Genomic DNA, 22,688 nt, shown 5'->3' with positions numbered 1-22,688 from the left:
CATTAAGTGAAGGTGAACAGCCCCACGTGACCACAGGTGGATGCCCATGGTTAGGATACAAAGGGCCCTCAGGTGTGTGAGCTGCCAGCTCTGAGAATGGCAGAGCTGTGGCAGATGGTTACTCATGGTGGCCAGCCTGTGGTGTTTTGAACTATAAGTAGGGTAAATCCTCCTGTTCCCCTTCATTTCCTAAAGGAAAAAAATCACCTTGAAAAAGGAGATCTGCTCAGAAGTAAATCTGGGGTTCCTCGATTATCTGATGGGCTTGGAAAGACGATCCCATTTGGGAACCTGAAGGGTTAGACCCAGGCTTGGCCTTCAGACCTCCATCCACACATGCCTTTCTGCCTGAGGCTTTCCCTGGGCTTTGGTAAATAAGGGAATGAACATTTTGGGTTTGTCTTGAAAATCAAATCTAGAATGGAATTTAGACTCTTGGGGCTCCTAATAGAAACTACAGAGGCCCCCAAGACAGTCTGTGTAAGATGTTGTACTTTGTGGGTTGAGAGTTGGTCTTATGTTACTTGAATTCCATTTATGAAGTCTTTTCCCTCTAAGTATAAAAGTAAAGTATGCTTGATATGGAACGCACAGGAAAATATCAAGAAAACAGAACTCCTCCCTAGTCTCAAAGCCTAGGATGACTACTGTTAATATTCTAGTTCTGCCCCTCCAACTCTCCACCAGGTTCTGCCTCTCTCACCCTCTCTGCTCTTTCTAACAGGGCTCCTACAAGGTTCCCATGAATATCCTGGCCCCCTTGCAGTGGAAACCCTGAAAACCTGAAAACCCTATCTAACATTCCCAGGGGTCCCAAGAGCCCATAAGCTGCCCCATTAGGGGCCTGAAAACCCTATCTAACATTCCCAGGGGTCCCGAGAGCCCATAAGCTGCCCCATTAGGGGCCCCCTAAGCTCCATCGCAGCAACCTAACCAGGCATCTGAAACCAGATCTGCTCTGCATTTTGCTATCATTTCCAAAGACGTTTCCAGCCAACCTCCCTCCATAATTCAAGGCCTTCTTATCTGTGGTCAACAGAGCAGACAGCAGTTCTATAGTTAAGTGGGACATTATTAAATCTCCCAGAGGTATGATGAGTGCCATTGCCTTTAGAATGGAAAAAGAAATGTCTTCCTTTCTGCAGTACAGTGGATGAATGAAGCTGGAACCAACACATTTTAGAATTTCTAAATCCCTTTCATGACTTAATATTTTCAGACTGTCTACTAAAATGCTCTCTGGCTTGCTGCTGCTGCTGCTGCTGCTAAGTTGTTTCAGTCGTGTCCAATTCTGTGACCCCATAGACGGCAGCCCACCAGGCTCCCCTGTCCCTGGGATTCTCCAGGCAGGAACACTGGAGTGGGTTGCCATTTCCTTCTCCAATGCATGAAAGTGAAAAGTGAAAGTGAAGTCTCTCAGTCGTGTCCGACTCTTAAGCGACCCCATGGACTGCAGCCTACCAGGCTCCTCCGTCCATGGGATTTTCCAGGCAAGAGTTCCAGAGTGGGCTGCCATTGCCTTCTCTGCTTTCTGGCTTAGTCATCCCTAATTTTGTCCACTTATTGGATTTCTGTGACTTTTTATTTATGATGGCAGTCCTGGTTTAGGAACAAAGTGAAAACTAGGAACAGTTGTGATTAATCAGCCTTGCAATTTTTTTTTTTTTTTTTTTATGAAACAGGCGTAGACCCTGACCCAAGGGAACCGAGGGTTCTGAGGAAAGATGGTGTGATTGTCAGCCACTCGTTGGCAGCATTTGCTTACATTAGAGGTAGGTAATTGAAAACTTCCTAGATGGATTTACTGAATTCTTATTCACAAATGCTCTATTTAATTGTAACACTTGGATGGCTAAAGAAAGCAGGGAACTTCCCTGATGGTCCAGTGGCTAAGACTCTGCACTCCCAGTGCAGGGGACCTGTTGGATCCCTGGTCAGGGAACTAGATCCCACATGCTGCAACAACAACAAAAAAAGGTCCCGCATGCCTCAACTAAGTAAGACCCAGCACAGCCAAATAAAATATTATAGAAAACAGACTTTAAATTTGACACAGCAACTGCAGTCTTCTACAGTCCAGAAGCACAGAGATCTGAATTTAGGTACTGGTCCCACTGGCGATCAACAAGAGAACCACAAAAGCTTAAGTCACACTCTCCAGCAGCTGGTCTCCAGGGGAATTTTCCGCTTTGCAAAGTAGGAAGCTGAGGAATGCATTTTCCGGCTCGAAAACTTGGGAAGGGCACAGGATTATTGAATTCCACCCTTGGCTGGAAGAACACTGAGCCGAAAGATGACTTAACAAAACAGGTCGTGGTCTGTGGAGGCAGAGACCCTTTCTGAGTCACCAGCGTTACTGCTTGCGGTTGCCAGGGTTTCCCTGGATAATCTTCCCCTCAAGGATCAATCAGACTCCATCCTCCCTAATTAGTGGAGCCTGAATGGCTCTTCTGCAAGGGAATGGTGCACACCGTCTTTCCTCATCAGCCTCTCTGCTAACCTCTGGATGGGCCGTATTTTGGAATGTTGACTGCAAGTTTCGGCAATGCCTGCCTGACTCTGTTCAGGGAGCCAAAACTTCCGAAGACATTTGTGAAATACGTGGTAACAGAATGCATTATGGCATGACTTATTCGAGCCCTTGCCAGACCTGGGGCTATTTGGAGGATGCCTTCCGTAGAGGATAAGAAAGGCTTGAGGAAACACCTCAATCCAGGAGCTGGTATTCCAGCTTGGGACCTTCTTACCAATATTCTCCCTGTGTGGTGGTTGTGTGGTTGTTGAGAATCCTCTCCTTTCTAACCACCATCCCACTTCTGTTCCTGATAATTGTCAAACTTAAGCGAGGTAAGGGATTTTATTGTTGGAAATATCCCATATTTTCAGAGTCCTTAGAGAGCCCCTTGGTGGAAAGGCAACATGGAAATGCTTCACACAGAGAAGTGGTGACAAGGCTTGTGTGCTGTGGCCACTCTCGGCTGTGCCATTCTCCTCAATAACTGTCTTGTTCAGCTCAGGCGGCCTTAACAAGAGACTGTGGACTGGGTGACTTAAACAACAGAAATGTATTTTCTTCCTGGCTTGAAGGCCATGATTAAGGTTCCAGCAGGCTTGGTGCCTAGTGAGGGCTGTCTTCATGGCTTGTAGACAGCCTTCCCCGTATCCTCACACAGCAGGGAGGGAAAGAAAGAAAGAAAACACTAGATGTCTCTTCTTTTTTTTTTAACTGAACTACAGTTGATTTAATGTATTGTGTTAATTTCTGCTGTAATCAAAGTGATTTAGTTATACATATATTAATATATGTACTCGTTCTTTTTCATGTTCATTTCCATTATGGTTTATCACAAGCTATAGTAGTGTAATTAATGTAGTTCCCTGTGCTATACACTAGGATCTTGTTTATCCATCCTATATATAATAGTTTGCATTTGCTAATCCCAAACTCCCAGTCAAACCCTCCCCTACCCTTCCCCTCCCCCTTGGCAACCACAGGCCCATTCTCTATGTCTGTGAGTCTGTTCTGTAGATAAGTTCATTTGTGTCGTATTTTAGATTCCATTTGGTGTCTCTTCTTATAAGGACACTAATCCTGTTGGATCAGGGCCCCACCCGTATGACCCCATTGAAACTTAATTACCTCCTTATAGGTTCTGTCTCCAAATATAGTCACACTGGGGGTTAAGGTTTCAGTGCATGAATTTCAGAGGTTACAATAAGTAGTAATGACCCTCAGTGAGGGACTCATCCTCTCTTCTGCACACAAGGAAGCTGAGACTCAGAGGACTTGATCCATGTGCCTGAGGACACTGAGTGGCTAGCAGCAGGGCAGGATCTGACTCAACAGATACAAAACCTGCCCTCCAGCTTCTCCAAGAGAGACATGTGCCCTTCAGAATTTTGAAGGATGGAAACCTAATATCCTTGAGAGGTCTGAATTAGCTTCTCTCCATCCCTATCTCTCCTCTTGCACACTTATTACTCCAAGGAGTCATTTTTGCTGTTGTTCAGTTGCTCAGTCGTGTCCAACTCTTTGCGACCCCATGGACTGCAGTACACCAGGCTTCCCTGTCCTTCGCTATCTCCTGGAGTTTGCTCAAACTCATGTCCATTGAGTCAGTGATGTTATCTAACCATCTCATCCTCTGCTGCCCCCTTCTCCTTTTGCCCTTGATCTTTCGAAGTATCAGGGTCTTTTCCAATGAGTCAGCTCTTTGCCTCAGGTGGCCAGAGTATCGGAGCTTCAGCTTCAGCTTCAGCATCAGCATCAGCATCAGAAGTCATTGGAGAGATTTACTTATTAGGCACCCATCTCTTCACTAGACATTAAGGTTTCAACTGCAGATGTTTGTCATCCTCATCATTGCCATATCCTAGTGATTGAGACAGAGCTGGCACCGAGTAGATGCACAGTTAACAGTTAATTAATGACCAGATGGTGAGTCCTCCTCTGGTCTCATGAGCTATCCTGTACCTTATCAACACTGGTATTTGCTATTTGTAAGTATCCAATTTTTAAGGAACGTACAGACTTGGTGGATTATTGGGTTTTATCAAGGGATGCTTAGGCACGTTCTAAGGCCAAGCCAAAATTTCATGTTAAAGAGAAAGAGACTCTGAATGTGCTGTGTCAGGTGTTAATGAAATGGAGCTGCCACTAGAAGTTCATTCATCAAATCACAGAGGCTCACAAAGTCTTAGGGGGACAGGGGCCTCTGACCCTGCCTGTGAATTTCCTGGGCATGTTACTCTCTGGGTGGTTCTTCTGAATGGTCCCCAGCTCACAGCATCCTCCTCACTGGTTAGGCCAGCACATTGCAGTGAAGGGCAGGACCTTAGGCTGAGCCGTTTCAACACGAGCATCTCATGATGAGAGTATCACCATCAGCATCACTAGAAAGTGGTGCCTCAGCCAGCTCTCAGTGGCATCTTCATCCTCCATGTAGGGATGTGATCAGAAGGCTGGTCTGGGCTCCCTGGACACCCACTGAGAGGAGGAGGCCCTCCTACTGGAGAGGTCCCAACAGAAGCTACCAAGAGTGAGCTGGGAGGATTCCGGCAAAATCACCGAATAGACGATGGACTGAGCAAATCAACAGGACACGTCCTCAGGTCAGGCTACGGATAGCTTGGCCACACTAGTGCCTCTGAGTGCACGTGGGAGACCGACAGACTAGAACCCAGAGTCAAGGGGCTTATCCCGGGACGTGGAGACGCAGAGGCTGGTGGAATGGACACAGAAATATCCAAGGGTTCCCGATGAACAATTTCTCTTTGAGCCATTTAAATGGTCTGTGAGACATCTTCATAGGAGTGTTTGAATTTGTGTGTGCTCAATCGCTCAGTCATGTCCAACTCTCTGTGACCCCACAGACTACACTAGGTTCTTCTGTCTGTGGAATTTTCCAGGCAAGAATACTGGAGTGGGTTGCCATTCCCTTCTCCAGGGGCTCTTCCTGACCCAAGGATCAAACCCACCTCTCCTGTGTCTCCTGCATTGGCAGGCAGATTCTTTACCACGGTGCCCCTGGGGAAGCCCACGTTTGAATTTACCCTCTTCTCAATAATATAGACATATTTATTGAATTCATTCTAGAATTTAGATCATGGGTCTGAAGAAGCTCTTAGAAAATTTTTGAAGTTAGGGAAATGGAAAGGGATGGATGTGTGTCTCTCTCTCTCTGTGTGAGTATATGTGTGTGAGTCTGTGTGTGTATGAATGTGTGTGTGTGTGTTGGAGATTTGGGGAAGTGACTTTGTTAGCTGGCTCAGCTGAAGATTGTGTCAAAGGATATTTATTTAGTCTTGCTCAGAACTTGATGCCTTCCATTCCATCTAGTGAGCATTTTATTAATATTTCCTGCCCTTTGCGGCCTAGTATTTCTGGTCCTGCCTTGGGCTCGGGCCTGTGTGTGTCCTCGGCCTCTGCAGAGCTCACTGTGGACTTTCGGGGTGCGTGGGGGTAACTGGGGTCATGGATGAGAATGCAGCATTTCTCCTGCATTGGGAGGGCGTCATTGTTTCATGTGAAAGGAGCTCTAGGGTATCAGACAGACCCACAATGAAACAGAAGTATCATAACACATTCCAAAGTTGGAGTTACATGATCCCCTGTCAGGGAGAAGGATGGGAAATCAGCACCGCCTTGTCACGGAGGTGTGGGTTCTGAAGTGTTCCCACGGCCTCTAATCTTTGCTTCCGTGACAGAAAGTTACTATCACATCCCTAAGTGCTGTCAGATCAGGCCCAGCAGGCCTTGTTTTTTCACCTGATGGTAGCAGGGCCCCTCAGGATGGAACTCTTGCCCAGTCTCTTGGTGTCTTTTTTAGATACAGTAAGTTTGAGCTGGAGCTGTGTTGGCTTCAGACCAGAGTTCTAAGAGTCAAGGGACCTTAAAGGCCACAGGCCACCTTGGTGAGACTCCCCAGGGCTTGCTACCACTGATGAATTCAAGTCATTCACTGGACCTGCGAGGAACTAAGGCCAAATGAGAGTAAGACTGACAATAGCACAGTGTGAGGATTCTGTTTAACAAGGAGTCTAATGCCTTTATTTTAACAGAATATATAATAGGAAAGGTGAAAGGTCATTGCTGACCCACAAAAAGACACCGGGATTCTTGGCCTCTGGAGGAGAAGAATTCAATCCGGGGCCAGAGACGAGGCTTGATTGCTCAGAGCTTTTGTATGATAAAGTTTTATTAAAGTATAAAGGAGATAGAGAAAGCTTCTGACATAGGCATCAGAAGGGGGCAGAAAGAGTACCCCCCTGCTAGTTTTTAGCTGGATGTTATATAGTCACTAGCAGTCTGTTTATGAAAAAAAGGAATGGCTTAAAACTCAGAATGGCACCAGGCCCCTCATCCATAAGATATATTTTGGGATAATCTTGGCACCAGACGACTCATCCCGGGCCATAAAATGAATGACTTGAATCTTGTAGAAGGGAGATTATCATACAAATAGTTTCATTTACATAGATTAGGAGAACAATGAGTATAACATACTGGTTTGTCAAGTAGGTTCTGAGCCATTAGGCGAACCGACTTGAAGACAGAGTCTGGGGTAAATGCATAGCACATTAGCGTAGCTTAAGACAAACATTCCATAAGAAAAAGGCATTGGTTAACTCAAGGTTTGAGTATAGTTAACTTCAGGTGGAACCAGGTGTCATTATGGCAACACAGTATTTTAAGAGAAACCTCCTTTTAAAATTTGTATAGAGAAGGGGGGAAAAAATATATGTGTATATATGTGTGTGTATATATATATATATATATATATCACTAGTTTGTTTCCTCCTGCCGCTTAAGAGAGATAAAAATGTCTGACACTTGCAGCCTATTTCCTCCATTTGGAGACCCCGGCCTTCCTAGCTGTTACCCTCCCAAAGGGTTTCCCTGGTAGTGCTAGTGGTAAAGAACCCAGCTCTCAATGCAGGAGATTTAAGAGATGTGGGTTCTTAGATCTCCCAGGAGCCAGGGTTGGGAAGGTCTCCTGGAGGAGGGCATGGCAACCCACCCCATGGGTATTCTCTCCTGGAGCATCCCATGGACAGAGGAGCCTACGGCCCATTGGGTCACAAAGAGTCAGACACAACTGAAGCAACTTAGCATGCACACTCATGATAGGCAAAGGGGTCACAAAAGCCTACAGTGGTCCAGTTGATTTTAGAAAACAGACGGCGTCCTCTTAGTGTAAAGCCTGGGGCTCTGGAGAGAGCTCTGACCCGAGGTTGGGTCCCAGCTGGGTGGTGGCTTTGGACAAGTGAGAACCGGAGGAACTGGGCCAGTTCCCAGCCATGGCTCCATCAGCTAACACCTGTGATTCTGTGACTGCAGACCAGTTGGCTCAGTTGACTAGGAAACCTCGATTCCAGTTGGCTGGCCCAAGAGTTGCCACGTTTTCCATCTTTGATCATTGGATCTCAGCAGACTTGGTTTAGTGGCCTGAAGAGTGATCACTTGGCAGGAGGTTCTTGGGAGCCAGAGGTGCCTAGGGTCTGATGAGTGAGAAGCTCTGGTGGCACCAGAATCCAGATCCCCAGCCCCACCCACCCCTACCCCCCAGAGCAGAGGGAGAGAGGAAGAAAGGCAGCTAACATCATGGAGCCCACGACCCTAGGCCACCAAGCCTAGTGCTGTAGATCCACGGCCACTCCCTTCCAGCACTCAGCAGAAAGCTGTGTCACCCTTACTTAGGACTGGGCACTGGGGACTGGGCGAAGAACAAGGCCGTTCAGCCCCAGTGCTCAGGGAGCTTGCATTCTTTGCGGTGAGAAGAGACTTAGCGACATTCGAGAGGCTATGAGATCTAATGACAGGGGGACTGAGTCCAGGCTGGGCATGGGGCACAGAGGCCTGGATGAGGAGGGGGAGAAAGAACATTCCAGGCAGAAGGAACGGCGTGTGCAAAAGCACCAAGGTGCCAAGTCATCTGGCTCCTGTGAGGGCTGGAGAGAGGCCAGTGGCCGGAAAGCAGAAAGCAGGGGCTCAAGCTTTGGAGTTGAACTTGAGGAGGCTGGTTGCACCGGCCAGGTTCTAGCAAGCTTCATAGGTGTGATCAGGGTTTGCTTTTTATCTTATAGGCGGAGAGAGAGGGTTATAGGTTTTAAGTAGGACAAGGATGCGATCTGATGTGCATTTTTTAAAAGATTACAATTCCAATGGGGAAAATGAATGAGGAGGGCAGGAAAGGAGAGAGGAGAGCAGCTGGGTGCGGGAAAGGTGGAGAAGTGTTATCCTTCCTGTTTTTCAGATAAGTTCACTAGATCCAAAGACACCTTAATGATAGGAAAATACAGGTCATTCACCATGTATATGGTGTCTAATGCCTAATATCAACAATATATGGAACCTGTATGTATACATAGATATACCTAGCGCAGACCCAGTTTTAAAAGTGGGCATGTGACATGAGCCAGCATTTTGACAAGAGAGACTAGGTAAGCATCTGAAGAGATGGATACATAATTGGGGACCGGGGAAATAAATACAAGTCAAGCCATAGCGAGATACAGTTTTGTACCCATATGATTGGGAAAAAGCTAGAATCCTGTCCATACCTAGTGCTGGAGAAGACGAGGAGTCACGCGATTTCTCAGGCACTGCAGCCGCTCCGGAAGCCACCCTGGCCACATTTCCCCAAAGTCACACATCTTACAACTCATTCAGTTGCCCTCCTAGGTCAGCACCGGGGAGAAACACTTGCACGTGTTGACCCAGGGACATTTGCAGGAGTGGTCGCGGCTCTAAGGCCCACAGAAGGAACCTGGCAGCCCCCGGATGCCCGCCGCCTGGCGACTGCGTGAACGAACTGGTGCCTTCAAGACAGCGGAGTAGCATGCAGCCATATACTGTTGGGTTCAAAGCAAACGCCAAAGCCCAGACACTAAGCTGTAATGTTACACCCTTTTCATAAAGCTGTTAGGAATACATGGAGTTGCAGAATGCTGTATTAAAAAGGCAAGCAGGGGAGGAATGACCATGGAATGTAGGTGGTAGTTACCTTGATGTGAGGGGAGGCTGGTGGGAGGGGAACCCACAGGTTAGACACAGGTATTGTTAAGGTCCAACTCCCACTCAGGGGGCGTATTCACAGCACAGGTGCTGGTAACAGAATTTAAATTGCTTAATTGAATGAATTAATACAAAGGAAGGCCATATATTGACCCATAAAGAGAATGTGTCATATCCTAAGGCTTCCCTGGTGGCTCTGTGGTAAAGAACCTGCCTACCAAGCAGGAGGTGTGGGTTTGATCCCTGGGTCGGGAAGATCCCCTGGAGAAGGAACTGGCAACCCACTCCAGTATTCTTGCCTGAAGAATCCCCTGGACATAGAAGCCTGAAGGGCTACAGTTCATAGGATCGAGACTAGTCAGACACAATTTAGCTACTAAACAACAACATGGTTAGTTTAATTCTTTAAAAGAGAAATAGGGTTGGGGAAGGAGAGAGAGAGGAAGGAAGGGGAAACAGTAACTAGCTCACCTGTCTGGAGCAGAGGCAGGCCTCTGTCCTGGCCTGAGCTCCTTCTTCGCCCATGAAACCCTTGCTGGGAATTATGGTCTTGTGGGCAAGGAGAGAAGGGGGCTGTGGGTGATCACTGTTTCCCAGAAGCTTGACCAGCTCGGGGTATTTCTGCCTGGAACTGGCCTGTCCTGAATGGGGCTGGCTGGAAAAGGTCACAAACGGGTGGGAGTCCGTTTGGCCATCGGCAGCAGTCCTTGCAGGCATGGCAGGAGGTGATGTTGTTGGCCTGGCTGTTGGTGGGCTCAAAGTTGACGCTTTCACAGGAGAAGGGGAAGCTGAATTATGGCTGCACCGAAAGCCCATATCAGAACCATGAGGACAGGAGGGATTGGAGAAGACAATGATCCAGAGGTTTGGTGGGGCAGTGGCGGGGAAGTGGGGGGCAGGAGGCAGCAGGGACAAGAAAGGAGGAGGATTTGGAGGAAAGGAAGGTGACAGTGGAGTCAGAAGCAATGAGTCCACTCCCAGCAGAGGCTTTGACATGCAAGGGGAGAAGGAGAAAGGATTTGCCCCCTCAGATCAGGGCCTTGGGTCTTAGCATCATTTTCTGTAATATTCTGGCTTAATGGCTTCATAACTGTGTCCCAAATGCCAGCATCTCCCAATCCCAGTTCTACCACCACTCGCAGAAATAGAACACAAAAGATGTGCCTCCAGTCGACCAAATCTTCAAACTATCTTGGCACTTCCCTGGTGGCTCAGACAGTAAAGAACCTGCCTGCAGTGCAAGAGATGTGGGTTCCATCCCTGGGATGGGAACATACCCCAGAGAAGGGAATAGCATCCCACTCCAGTATTCTTACCTGGAGAATTCCATGGACAGAGGAGCCTGGTGGGCTGCAGTCCATGGGGTTGCAAAGAGTTAGGACTGAGTGACTAACAACACTTCCAGAATCAAAATAACCTTAACTCTTGTGAAAAATATGTTGTTGTTATTTTTATAATGTTTTAATATTTTAATTTAAAATTTACTAGTTTTAATGTTATAATATATTGTCTGCATTGCAGACACAGCTCACTGCCCCTCTCCCCGCCAAAATCAGCTTCGCGTTCAGACTTCTGTGACTTAGGGAGAGTGATGAGACTGTGCTCAGAGGGCTGGTGGCAACAAAGAACATTTGAGGCTGGTGACTTCACCAGTGACTTGAACTGCGAGTGAAGGAAGCCAACCGGGGAAGTTTCACGTTTCACGAAGATAACGTGTCCCACTTAGAGCTCTCCCGTCAGATCACAGGGCCTGGGTTTCTTGACTGGACATGAAACGTAACAGCCGTTGAGATCTGAACCTCCAGTCTGTGTCTCTGGGAAGGACAGAGGCAGCAGAGCCAACAGTTGTTATTCAAGTGGAGTGAACAGGAGGCTGTGTGCCTGGAGGAGGATGGTTCTGTGGAGACGTAGGAGCACGTGCCAGTGGTTGTAGATGTTCATCTCACAAGCTGCTCGCAGCTCAGGAGCTGGGTTCCTGTCCTGGCTCCACCTAAAGAAGCCAACCAAGCTCAGACGGTGGCTCCCCATGCCACCCTCAGTCTGAGTCTCTATGTTGGGGATTTACAAAGTACAGCCCACAGGCTGGTTTTGTAAATAAAGTTTTATTAGAACACAGCCATATCTGTATCATCTTTCATGTTACAACAGCACAGCTGAGAAGTTGCCACACAGATCCTGAGGCCCATGAAGCCTAAAATAGGTCCTATCTGACCCCTTATAGGAAAAAAAATCTGTCAGCTCCTGATCTATATTATAGGAAAGTTAACTGGATTGTTACTTCCCCAAATGGGAATGCTAGTACCTCCAGGGATACAGAGCTGAAGAGGAGTAGTCCTTTCCACATAGGGCTAGTGTAAGGATTAAACATATATTAGGATTTAGACCAGGGTACATAGTACAAATTAGCATTACTTCTATTCCTATTATACAATCATTTGGATGTTGAACTTTCATTACCAGAACCGTTATTTATATTTATTTTTTAATCTGAAAGAAATTAAGCTGTGTAACATTTAATATCTTAGGACTTACACTCATACTTTATATGTAATTCATTTTTCAAAGTTTACTACAATGAATAATAGCTGACAGCTTCTTAAACATTTGTTATGTGTCATTGAGTGTTCTGAGAGCATCATAGAAAGTAACTCAACTTTGTGATAGAAAGGGGCTTTGGGCTCCATTTTACAGGTGAAAAAAACTGAGGCAGAGAGAGGTGATGTAATTTGTCAAAAGTCACACAACTAGTGAGTGGCAGGTCTGCATATGAACTCAGGAAGGTTCAGCTTCTCAGGTCCTTTGGTATGTGCCCTCTCATAAACATACATATATTGACTATACATGCTCCAAACTGCTTTTTTGTTTGTTTTAATTAGTCGGGGTATATGCTCTTAGGTGTGGATGGTCTCAGAGATTCTGTCCAGAATTGGGATTCTGCGTTACCCTCTTGCCTGGGCACATAACCATTTCTATGGGACTTAGGCCTGCTGAGGACTGGCGGCTCCTCTGGGTCCTGATGTGCTCTCTTGCCTTTGCAGCCCATCCCGAGAGAGCCGCCCTGCTGTTCGTGTCCAGTGTCTGCGTTGGTCTGGCACTCACGTTGTGTGCTTTGGTCATCAGAGTGTCCTGCACCAAGGACTTCCAGGAGCTGCAGCTGGCGAGGGAGCACCTTGTGCCAGGAAGTGACAAGGCCGAGGAGGACAGCCAGGATGAGGAGGGGGAGGAGGACTCCTCTGACTCCGACTTCCCAGGGGAACTGTCTGGGTTTTGTAGGACTACATATCCTGTCTACAGTTCCATAGAGGCTGCAGAGTTGGCAGAAAGGATTGAGCGCAGGGAGCAGATCATCCAGGAAATATGGATGAACAGTGGCTTGGACACTTCACTCCCGAGAAACATGGGCCAGTTCTACTGAGAGCCAGATACATCCTGGTGTGAGCACACTTTCTGAAGAAGGAAGGTTCCCAAAGCCCCTCCAGCTCTGTTCCGCTTGTACCTTCTGTGAAGGAGAATTTGTCATGCCATCCAATACTGGGGAAGCCAGAAAGTTCTTAAAGGGACATTTCAAACTGTTTACAGCACATCCCAAAATAAATTTGGAGGGAAGAAGTCTTGGTCTTCTATTATTTATCTAAATTCATGTGTAATGCTAACAGAACTAGAGTTCACATTTATCGAGCACTTATAATGCCCAGCACTGTTCTAGCTGCTTTTCATGCACTAAGTTATTTAATACTCATGACAACTTCATGCGATGATGCTATCATTCTCATTTTACAGATGGATGTTTAGAAGATCTCTGTCTATCCATCAAGAAATTATACTAATATTCAAGATGGCAAGCATGAGTTGAGTGACCTCAGGCTTACTGGTGGTATTATGTTTAGAGACAGGGTTGGCAAAAAAAAAATTTAAAGTGAAGATAATAAATATTTTAGGCATTTCTCTTCAGATAGTGTCTACCCCCACTACTCACCTCTGCCACTGGAGCTCAAAAGCAACCACAGCTAATACATAATGGATGAACACAGCTGTGTTTCAATAAAACTTTATTTGTGGAAACTGAAATTTGAAATTAATGAAGTTTCACATGTCATATATTCTTAATCAATTATTTTAAAATGTAAAAGACATTCTTAGCTCATGGACTGTACAAAAACAGGCAGTAGACTGGATTTGGTCTTGATTTTATAAATAAATTATGGTTTACATGGCTCAGTGGTAAAGAATCTGTCTGCCAATGCAGGAGACAATCCATGGGCGGGGGGGAGCGGTCACAAAAGAGTTGGGCACAGTTTAGTGACTAAAACAACAGTGGTTTACAATGGGGCTTCATTCGTGGCTCAAATGGTAAAGAATCTGCCTGCAATGCAGGAAACCCAGTTTCGATCCCTGGGTTGGGAAGATCCCCTGAAGAAGAGAAAGGCTACCCACTCCAGTATTCTGGCCTGGAGAATTCCATGGACAGAGGAGCCTGGCGGGCTACAATCCATCAAGTCACAAAGAGTCGGACAAGACTGAGTGACTAATGAATGAAGCACAAGCTGGAATCAAGACTGCCGGGAGAAATATCAATAACCTCAGATATGCAGATGACACCACCCTTATGGCAGAAAGCAAAGAAGAACAAAAGAGCCTCTTGATGAAAGTGAAAGAGGAGAGTGAAAAAATTGGCTTAAAATTCAACATTCAGAAAACTAAGATCATGGCATCTGGTCCCATCACTTCATGGCAAATAGATGGGGAAACAGTGACTGACTTTATTTTTGGGGGCTTCAAGATCACTGCAGATGGTGATTGCAGCCATGAAATTAAAAAATGCTTACTCCTTGGAAGAAAAGCTATGACCAGCTTAGACAGCATATTAAAAAGCAGAGATGTTACTTTGCCAACAAAAGCCCATTTAGTCAAAGCTATGGTTTTTCCAGTAGTCATGTATGGATGTGAGAGTTGGACCATAAAGAAAGCTGAGTGCTGAAGAATTGATGCTTTTGAACTGTGGTATTGGAGAAGACTCTTGAAAGTCCCTTGGACTGCAAGGAGATCCAACCAGTACATCCTAAAGGAAATCAATCCTGAATATTCATTGGAAGGACTGATGCTGAAGCTGAAACTCCAATACTTTGGCCACCTGATGCAAAGAACTGACTCCTTGGAAAAGACCCTGATGCTGGGAAAGATTGAAGGCAAGAGGAGAAGGGGACGGCAGAGGATGAGATGGTTGGATGGTATCACCGACTCAGTGGACATGAGTTTGAATAAATTCCAGGAGTTGGTGATGGACAGGGAGGCCTGGCATGCTGCGGTTCACGGAGTCGCAAAGAATCGGACACGACTGAGTGACTGAAGTGAACTGAATTGAACTGAGAACAAGAAAAGAATTTTTTTTCTTTCTTGTCCCAGAGGTACTTAGAGCATAAAAATGATGGTGTCAAATCTTCTCATATGCTGACTACCAACGAGGTCTCCCTCCTTATCTTACTTCATCATCACATCAACCCTGCAAGCAGGTGTAAATCGTTGAGGAGGCTGAAGGTTGACAGGTTAAGTAGTGGGGCCAAGTCACATGGTACAAAGTGCTGGAGCTGACTCAGGGGTAAGGTGAGGAGGAAATCCTAGCTGTTCCCTCAGTATCCCAGGTATCAGCAGAGAGGATGGAAGGCATTTCCCTCAGTCCCCAGATCCTGAGGGGGGAAGGCCCCTCTGAGTTACACAGAGGAGGTGGGTGTTGGGGGAAGGGCCCGTCTCTCATCAACCAGCCTAGCTGCCCGTATGGGGGAGCGGCTGCATTTTGCTTTGCTTTGTTTTTTGTTATTCAGTTTGCCTTAGTTCATTCTAGCTGCTATTACAAAAATACCGTAGACTGAATGGCTTATAAACAACAGAAATTTATTTCTGTTTTGGAGGCTGAAAGTCCAAGATCAGGAGGCCAGCAAATTCAGTGTCTGGTGAGAGCCTGGCTTCCTGGCTCATAGCTGGCCGTCTTCTTGCTGGGTGCCCACATGGCAGAGGGGGCTGGGAATTCTCTGAGGTCTCCTTTGGTTCCTGCTCAGTTGCTCAGTCATGTCCAACTCTTCATGACCCCATGGACTGTAGCCAGCCAGGCTCCTGTCCATGGGATTTTTCCAGGCAAAAATACTAGAGTGAGTTGCCATTTCCTTCTTCAGGCAATCTTCCTGTCCCACAGATTGATCCTGCGTCTCCTGCATTGGCATGCAGATTCTTTACCACTGAGCCACCCAGGAAGCTGGAGGTCTCCTTTATAAGGGTGCTAGTCTTATCCATGAGGGCTCTGCCATCATGACCTAATCACTTCTCACAGGTCCCACCTCCAAATACCATCACATTAGGTGTTAGGTTTTAACATGAATTTTAAGGTACACAAACTTTTAGTTTACACCAAAGTTGAAATTCATGTGAAGTAAAATTAACCACTTTAAGGCACGCAGTTCAGTGGCTTTTAATATATTCACAGTGTGGTAGGACCACCACTTCTACCTAATTCTGAAGTGAAGTCGCTCAGTCGTGTACAACTCTTTGCTCCCCCCATGGACTGTAGCCTGCCAGGCTCCTCCCATGGGATTTTCCAGGCAAGAATTCTGGAGTGGGTTGCCACTTCCTTCTCCAAAGGATCTTCCTGACCCAGGATCAAAACCAAGTTGCCCACATTGAGGCAGACTCTTTACCATCTGAGCCATCAGGGAGGCCTCTTCTACCTAATTCCAAAACACTTTCAATACCAGAAAGTAAAACTCCTGCCCCAGTAAGCAGCCACTCCCCATCCCCTCCTTTCTCCAGCCCCTGGCAACTACCAGTCTGTGTCTGTGCACTTAGTTATTCTGGGTAGTTCATATAAAGGGAATCACACATGTAAATGGAATCTTTGGTCACTGGCTTCCTTCATTTAGCATAATGTCCTCAAGTTCATTTGTGCTGTGGCATGAATCAGTACTTCCTTTTTACGGCTGAATAATATTTCACTACATGTATAAACCAGGCTTTCCTCGTGCCTCAGACGAGGAATCTGCAATGCAGGAGACCTGGTTCAATCCCTGAGTTGGGAAGATCCCCTGGAGAAGAGAATGGCTACCCACTCCAGTATTCTTTCCTGGAGAATTCCATGGACAGAGGAGCCTGGCGGGCTACATTCCATGGGGTTGCAAAGAGCAGGACATGACTGAGCAACTAACACTGTCACATATGGAGAGACCACGCTGAGTTCATTAATTCACCCATTTGTAGACATCTGGGTTGCTTCCGCGTTGGGCTCCTGTGAGTAGTGCTGCTGTAAACATTCATGTGTAGCATTTTAATAGCAGTGGAACTACACAGGGACTTCCCCAGCAGTCCAGTGATTAAAATTCCAATGCCTTCAGTGCAAGGGGTGCAAGTTCAATCCCTAATCGGGAACTAAGATTTCATATACTGCTCACAGTGCAGCCAGAAAAAGAAAAGAGACTACATGTAAAAACACAATTGCAGATACAGTTGACTAGGCATTAGGTGGATTCCATTCAACTAAAGGAACAGGGACTGAAGGTGAGTCAGAGTGACACTCTTGCTTCTGTCAATTTCAGAATGTGCGTCTCTTACACTTACCTGAGAAGGTGGGAGGGTAGGACTCGGTCCACAGAGGTGTCATATGCACAGGCTAGGGTGGTGTAGGCAGAGGCTGAAACCCCTCAGCACCTCCAGGGACCCGAGTCGTCCATCTATAACATAGGGGATTGGGAGAAGTTGACAGGGCGGGATGACTCGCTTTCAATCTGTCATTAGAGATAAATCTCTTCCAGGTCATAGCAGAGAATGAACATATGGCTCCATTGTTTAAATTCTTCATGAGAATTTTGTTCTAATCAAAGAGAACCCTTGTCCTTTTATTTCCTGAGCTCAGCAAGAGGCACTTCAGTGCTGTCTCGGCTCCCAGAACAGCCTCCCACCACGGTCTCTAGTCCTAATTCCCAAGCAGCATCTTCTCTGGCTCCGTGAACATAACTACCTTCATCTGATGGCTCTGTGAGCCTAAAGAGAACATGCCAGCTGAAGGTTTTTACTTTTTCAGCCAGAGAAAGAGCTGCGCCCACACTGACCTCAGTCTCAAAGCTCTTGTTGAATGCCACAATGGTTCTTCTCTTACCTGTGTCTCCCCCCAACCTCCACACGCATGCACATCCTCCCAGGACCCCCAAAGAGGCAGCTGGGAAACAGGCCAGCCAAGGCGAAGAGCAGTCTTTGGCTTGCACAAATGCAATAAGTTGTTCGTTTGCATTTTCCGAGCCCACGAGAAGAATGCCACGGTCTTCTCAAGGAAGGAGGCTGAGGAGTCCTGCTGAGAATGTTTGGATGGGCACCAAGCCCAGGAAGGAAAGGACCAACGCAGCTTTGAATCAGGGGTTGCCAGTGGAGTGTGGTGGCTGGTGGAAGCTCCCAGGTGGAATTCCGCCCAGAGAGTGCAGGGCACTCATAGACTACTGCTTCTAAGCTTTGTGCAAGTCGGGGCCACTGCCGCCCCACGGTCTCCAGGCGGTGGGGTCCCAGAAGTCCTGTGAAAAGAGGCCAGCTCGGTGGGAAGTTTGCCCATATCACTGCCTCAGTTACTCGCTGCAAAACACTGACTTTGAAAATGCGAGCCTCCTGCTGTAAACTTCAGTCCTTCTGGGTTCACAGAGCTTTTAGCTGGGCCCGCCTTTCTCTGTCAATGTTGGGGCACTTGCTGCTTCATGGAGGAGTGCACAGCCAGAAGGAGTCATGTTGCTCAGTTGTGTGTAACTCTCTGCGATCCCAGGGACTGTAGCCTAGCAGTCTCCTCCGTCCATGGCGTTTTCCAGGCAAGAGTACTGGAGTGGATTGCCATTTCTTTCTCTAGGGGATCTTCCCAACCCGGGGATTGAACCCAGGTCTCCCATATTGCAGGCAGATGCTTTACCCTTTGAGCCACCAGGGAAGCCCACACACAGACAGGGACCAAGAAATTCCCCAGAGGCCCTGTGAGTGGTCCCACTGCCAACCCCACAAATGGGCCAGGCATGATGCTGTGCCCACCCAGAACCCTGCACCAGGCCTGGTACCACCCCAGCTGCTGCAAGGGCGGCTGTGAGTGGCCCAGAGCTGTCCTCTTTTGCAGAGAATTGCCCCTCACCAATTCTGTCAAAGGTTCGTCTAGTCAAGGCTATGTTTTTTCCAGTGGTCATGTGTGGATGTGAGAGTTGGACTGTGAAGAAAGCTGAGCGCTGAAGAATTGATGCTTTTGAACTGTGGTGTTGGAGAAGACTCTTGGGAGTCCCTTGGACTACAAGGAGATCCAACCAGTCCATTCTGAAGGAGATCAGCCCTGGGATTTCTTTGGAAGGAATGATGCTAAAGCTGAAACTCCAGTACTTTGGCCACCTCATGCGAAGAGTTGACTCATTGGAAAAGACTCTGATGCTGGGAGAGATTGCGGGCAGGAGGAGAAGGGGACGCCAGAGGATGAGATGGCTGGATGGCATCACTGACTTGATGGACGTGAATCTGAGTGAACTCCCGGAGTTGGTGATGGACAGGGAGGCCTGGCGTGCTGTGATTCATGGGGTTGTAAAGAGTCGGACACGACTGAGCGACTGAACTGAACTGAACTGAATTCTGTCTTAGGGCTTCCCCGGTGGCTCAGATGGTAAAGAATCTGCCTGCGATGCAGGAGACCCTGGTTCAGTCCCTGGGTTGGGAAGATCCCCTGGAGGAGGAAATGGCAACCCACTGCAGTATTCTTGCCTAAAGAATCCCATGGACAAAGGAGCCTGGCAGGCTACAGTCCATTGGGTTGCAAAGTGACATGACTGAGTGAGCACATTTCTGTCTTAGCCTGCTTGGGCTGCTGTAACAAAATCCCACAGACTAGGTAGCCTATAAAATTTAGAAATTTCCTCCTCACAGTCTGGGGGCTGGAAGTCCAAGCTCAAGGTGTCAGCATGGTATGGGGAGGGCCCTCTCCTGGGTTGTAGACTTCCCACTGTGTTCTCACACGATGGAAGGGACACAGGGAACTTTGTAGGGTTTCTACTATAAGGGCACTAATCTCATTCATGAGGGCTCCACGTTTTTGATCTAGAAAGCTCTAGAGGGATTTCCCTGGTGGTCTAGTGGTTGAGATTCCAAGCTTCCAATGCAGAGGGCGTGGGTTCGATTCTTTGTCAGGGAACTAAAATCCCACTTGCCATGTGGTGTGGCAAAAACAAAACAAAAACAAAATCTCCCGGAGGCCTTACCTCTGGGGCTTAGGATGTGAACGTGAATTTGGAGGGGCACAAACACTCAGACCACAGCAATTTTCTTGGAAGTATTTCTCCTAAGAGCACTGCTTCAATAAGCCACTCGTTCAGAAATCTTGGGAAACTGGACTTCCCTGGTGGTACAGTGAATAGGAGTCCACTTGCCAACACAGGGGACATGGGTTTGATCCCTGGTCTGGGAAAATTTCACATGCTGAGGAGCTTAAGTCGGTGTGCCACAGCTGTTGAGCCCTCAAAATGCAGCTGCTGAAGCTCGAACACCTAGAGCCCATGCTCTGCAATAAGCGAAGCCATTTCAATGAGAAGCCCGTGAGCTGCAGCTGGAGAGTAGCCCTCACTCGCTGCAACTGGAGAAAAGCCCGTGAACCAATGAAGCCTCAGCACAGCCAAAAGGAAATAATTGAAAAAAAAAAAACCCTGCATTTAAAAAAGAAAAACCACCATAAATGAAGCTTTTCTTTTCATCAATTCCATCAAATTCATCAATTTCATCAATTATTTCTTCCTCCTGAGTTTCAGCATCCAGCACAGCCAAAACGTCATCAGTTACACTGTCCTCAGAGGATCGGACAGAACTCAAGGGCAAAATGGGAACAAGCTGCTGAAGAGGACAAGGCAGCCTCCAGCCCTGCCACAGAGAGGAGTTTGGAGGAGGAATGACTATCCGCAGAGCTCCCAGGAAAGTGTCAAGGCCTGACCTTCTTTGGATTCTTCAGCCAACTCCATTGTGAAGTTGGACCTGAAAAGCCGGGCCCAGTGTTGGCAGGATAGTCATAAACCCGGAACTGTGGTCAGCTTGGTTTTAAGAAGCCCATTGTAAGCCTGACCACCAGTGCAGAGTTGGCCAAACTCCATCCCATGACTGGCCCATAGCCTCAGAGATTAAATCCTAAATAAACACTCCAGCTAAATGCCCTGTCGACTAGAAGCCATACTGGTCTATAGCTGGAAATAAGGCAAGAAAGAGGCACGATAATATCAGCCAGATAAGGGAAAATGCAGGAAGCCAGCTAATAATTATCCAAGGCCATCACATTCTTTGTAGGAATTTCAAGTCAACAGGCACCTCCCTGCGGGGGCAGCGCTAGGCTCCCTTGAGAATGAATGAGCCGGTGTCTAAACACAATGCTGATCGTCCAACACAGAGCCAGCAGCCACATGTGCCTAGCTAATCTTAAACCGAAAGCAGTTAATAGCATTTAAAAGGCAGCTCCTCAGTCACACTAGTGACTCAGTGGCCACGTGGCCAGTGGCTCCTGTCTTGGATGGTGCAGGGAGCTCTGCTGGGCGATGCTGAGCCAGAGTGTTCAGTCAGACAGGGAGAGCCAGGCCCAGCTCACTGCAATGAAATGGAGCGGGTATTTCATTACCAACCGAGGGTGTCATCAGATCAACATCACAGGTGCAGAATGTGTACGCGTGGCTGAGTCTCTTCGCTGTTGCCCTGAAACTATCATGACATTGTTCATCAGCTATATCCCAATACAAAATTAAAAGTTTAAAAAATATATATATATAATATTTGCTGACTCAATAAATAAATAAAAATAAATCTGGGCACAGAAACGTGGGACAAAGTTGCACCTACTCCCACTGGGCTCACCTTTCTGGGGACACCCTGACGTGTCCCTAGTCCCCAGGCCCTGTGGGCTCTGTCCTATGGCGGCCCTTGGTGCCATCCAGTCTTTATGCGTCCCGATCCCTGCAGAACCGCAGCCCCAGCCGTCGGGTCTGCCTTTCCTGCCCCAGAGAAGGGGGAACAGCCCATGGGGGCCTTTTGCCCCGGCCACCTGTCCTGCAGCAGCAGCTGCTGTACATTCCCCTTCTTTTGCCTCCTGAGAAGCACAGAGCTTCCGAGATGAGCCAGCCCCCGCATTCTTCCTGACCCAACGGCTAGCAGCACCCCCCACCCCCAGGAAGGGTCCAGAGAGAGACCTCAGGCCAAGCCTTCCTCACCTCGAGGCCCTGTCCCCTTACCCCGCCAGGCAACAGCAGCTGACCCACCAGGCCCACCCCTCCCGCCTTCCTCTTCCTGTTCACTTTCAGGATCTTCCATCTCTCGGCTGAATCTGGGAGCAGAGTCTGCACAGGCCTTCTCTTTATCCTTTGGGAATTTCAGCTTCACAACCCAGAGCGTAGGAATGGTGTTACATGCTCAGAAAGATGGCCCTGGGAACCCAGAAAGATGGTTCTACCTGATGGGCTGGAGAGGCTGATGGGAGGTGGTGCTCAACGGGGCCCTCAGGAATGAGCAGAGTTGTCAAAGGTGGTCGTACGGGAACATGAGCGGGGGGCGGGGGAAGCCGCAGCAGTGGGCCAGGAGGTGGGAACAGGAGGCACATGTTTGGGAATGGGGAGCAGTGAGGCCTCAGGCTAACAGGGTACAGAACCTCAGGCGCTGGACTCCAGACAACAGGATTGGCTGTAGAGACGGCATCACCCACTTGTGCCAGCATCCTTCCATCCCTCAGAAGCAAACGTCAGTGTTGAGAGCAGGTTCGTTATTTAGTCACTAAGTCATGTCTGACCCCATGGACTGTAGCTCGCCAGGCTCCTCTGTCCATGGGATTTCCCAGGCAAGAATACTGGATGGGTTGCCATTTCCTTACCCAGGGGGATCTTCCCAACCCAGGAATCGAACCCGTGTCTCCTGCACCGGCAGGAGGATTCTTTACCACTGAACCATCAGGGAAGCCCTGAGATCAGGCTTTCAACCCACTCACAGCCAGTAATCAGCTGGGCCTGGCCTCCAACCACGTAGGCCTCGAGCTCTTGGAATAGTAATTTCTCCTCATTTTAAGGTTGCCGATCACTATCCAGCTAGCCTTTTTAAATATAATTTTCTTTCTTTCTTTCTTTTATTATTTATTTACTGGCCGTGCTGGGTCTTCTTTGCTTCAAGG

At 47.7% G+C, this 22,688-nt stretch overlaps 1 protein-coding gene across 7 annotated transcripts in view; it reads left to right on the top strand.

Moving 5' to 3' along the window:
- The window catches only part of EVA1C (eva-1 homolog C), a 128,778-nt gene that overhangs the window by 91,068 nt on the left and 15,022 nt on the right, over positions 1–22,688 (top strand). For 4 of the 7 annotated variants that reach the window (XM_070367118.1, XM_070367133.1, XM_070367152.1 and 1 more), the window contains 2 exons: positions 1,683–1,772; positions 12,556–13,126. In XM_070367118.1, the coding sequence (XP_070223219.1) occupies positions 1,683–1,772; positions 12,556–12,932 (467 nt within the window). In that variant the 3' untranslated portion in view covers positions 12,933–13,126. Of the gene's footprint in view, positions 1–1,682; positions 1,773–12,555; positions 13,127–22,688 lie in introns of those variants that run through there. The other 3 variants (XM_070367128.1, XM_070367142.1, XM_070367150.1) reach the window with 2 other exon arrangements.

The sequence above is a fragment of the Bos mutus genome, chromosome 1 (assembly GCF_027580195.1).
Source record: "Bos mutus isolate GX-2022 chromosome 1, NWIPB_WYAK_1.1, whole genome shotgun sequence".
NCBI classification, from domain to species: Eukaryota; Metazoa; Chordata; class Mammalia; order Artiodactyla; family Bovidae; genus Bos; species Bos mutus.
The sequence above is the reverse complement of the archived record's forward strand: the minus strand, read 5'-3'. Positions and strand labels throughout refer to the sequence as shown.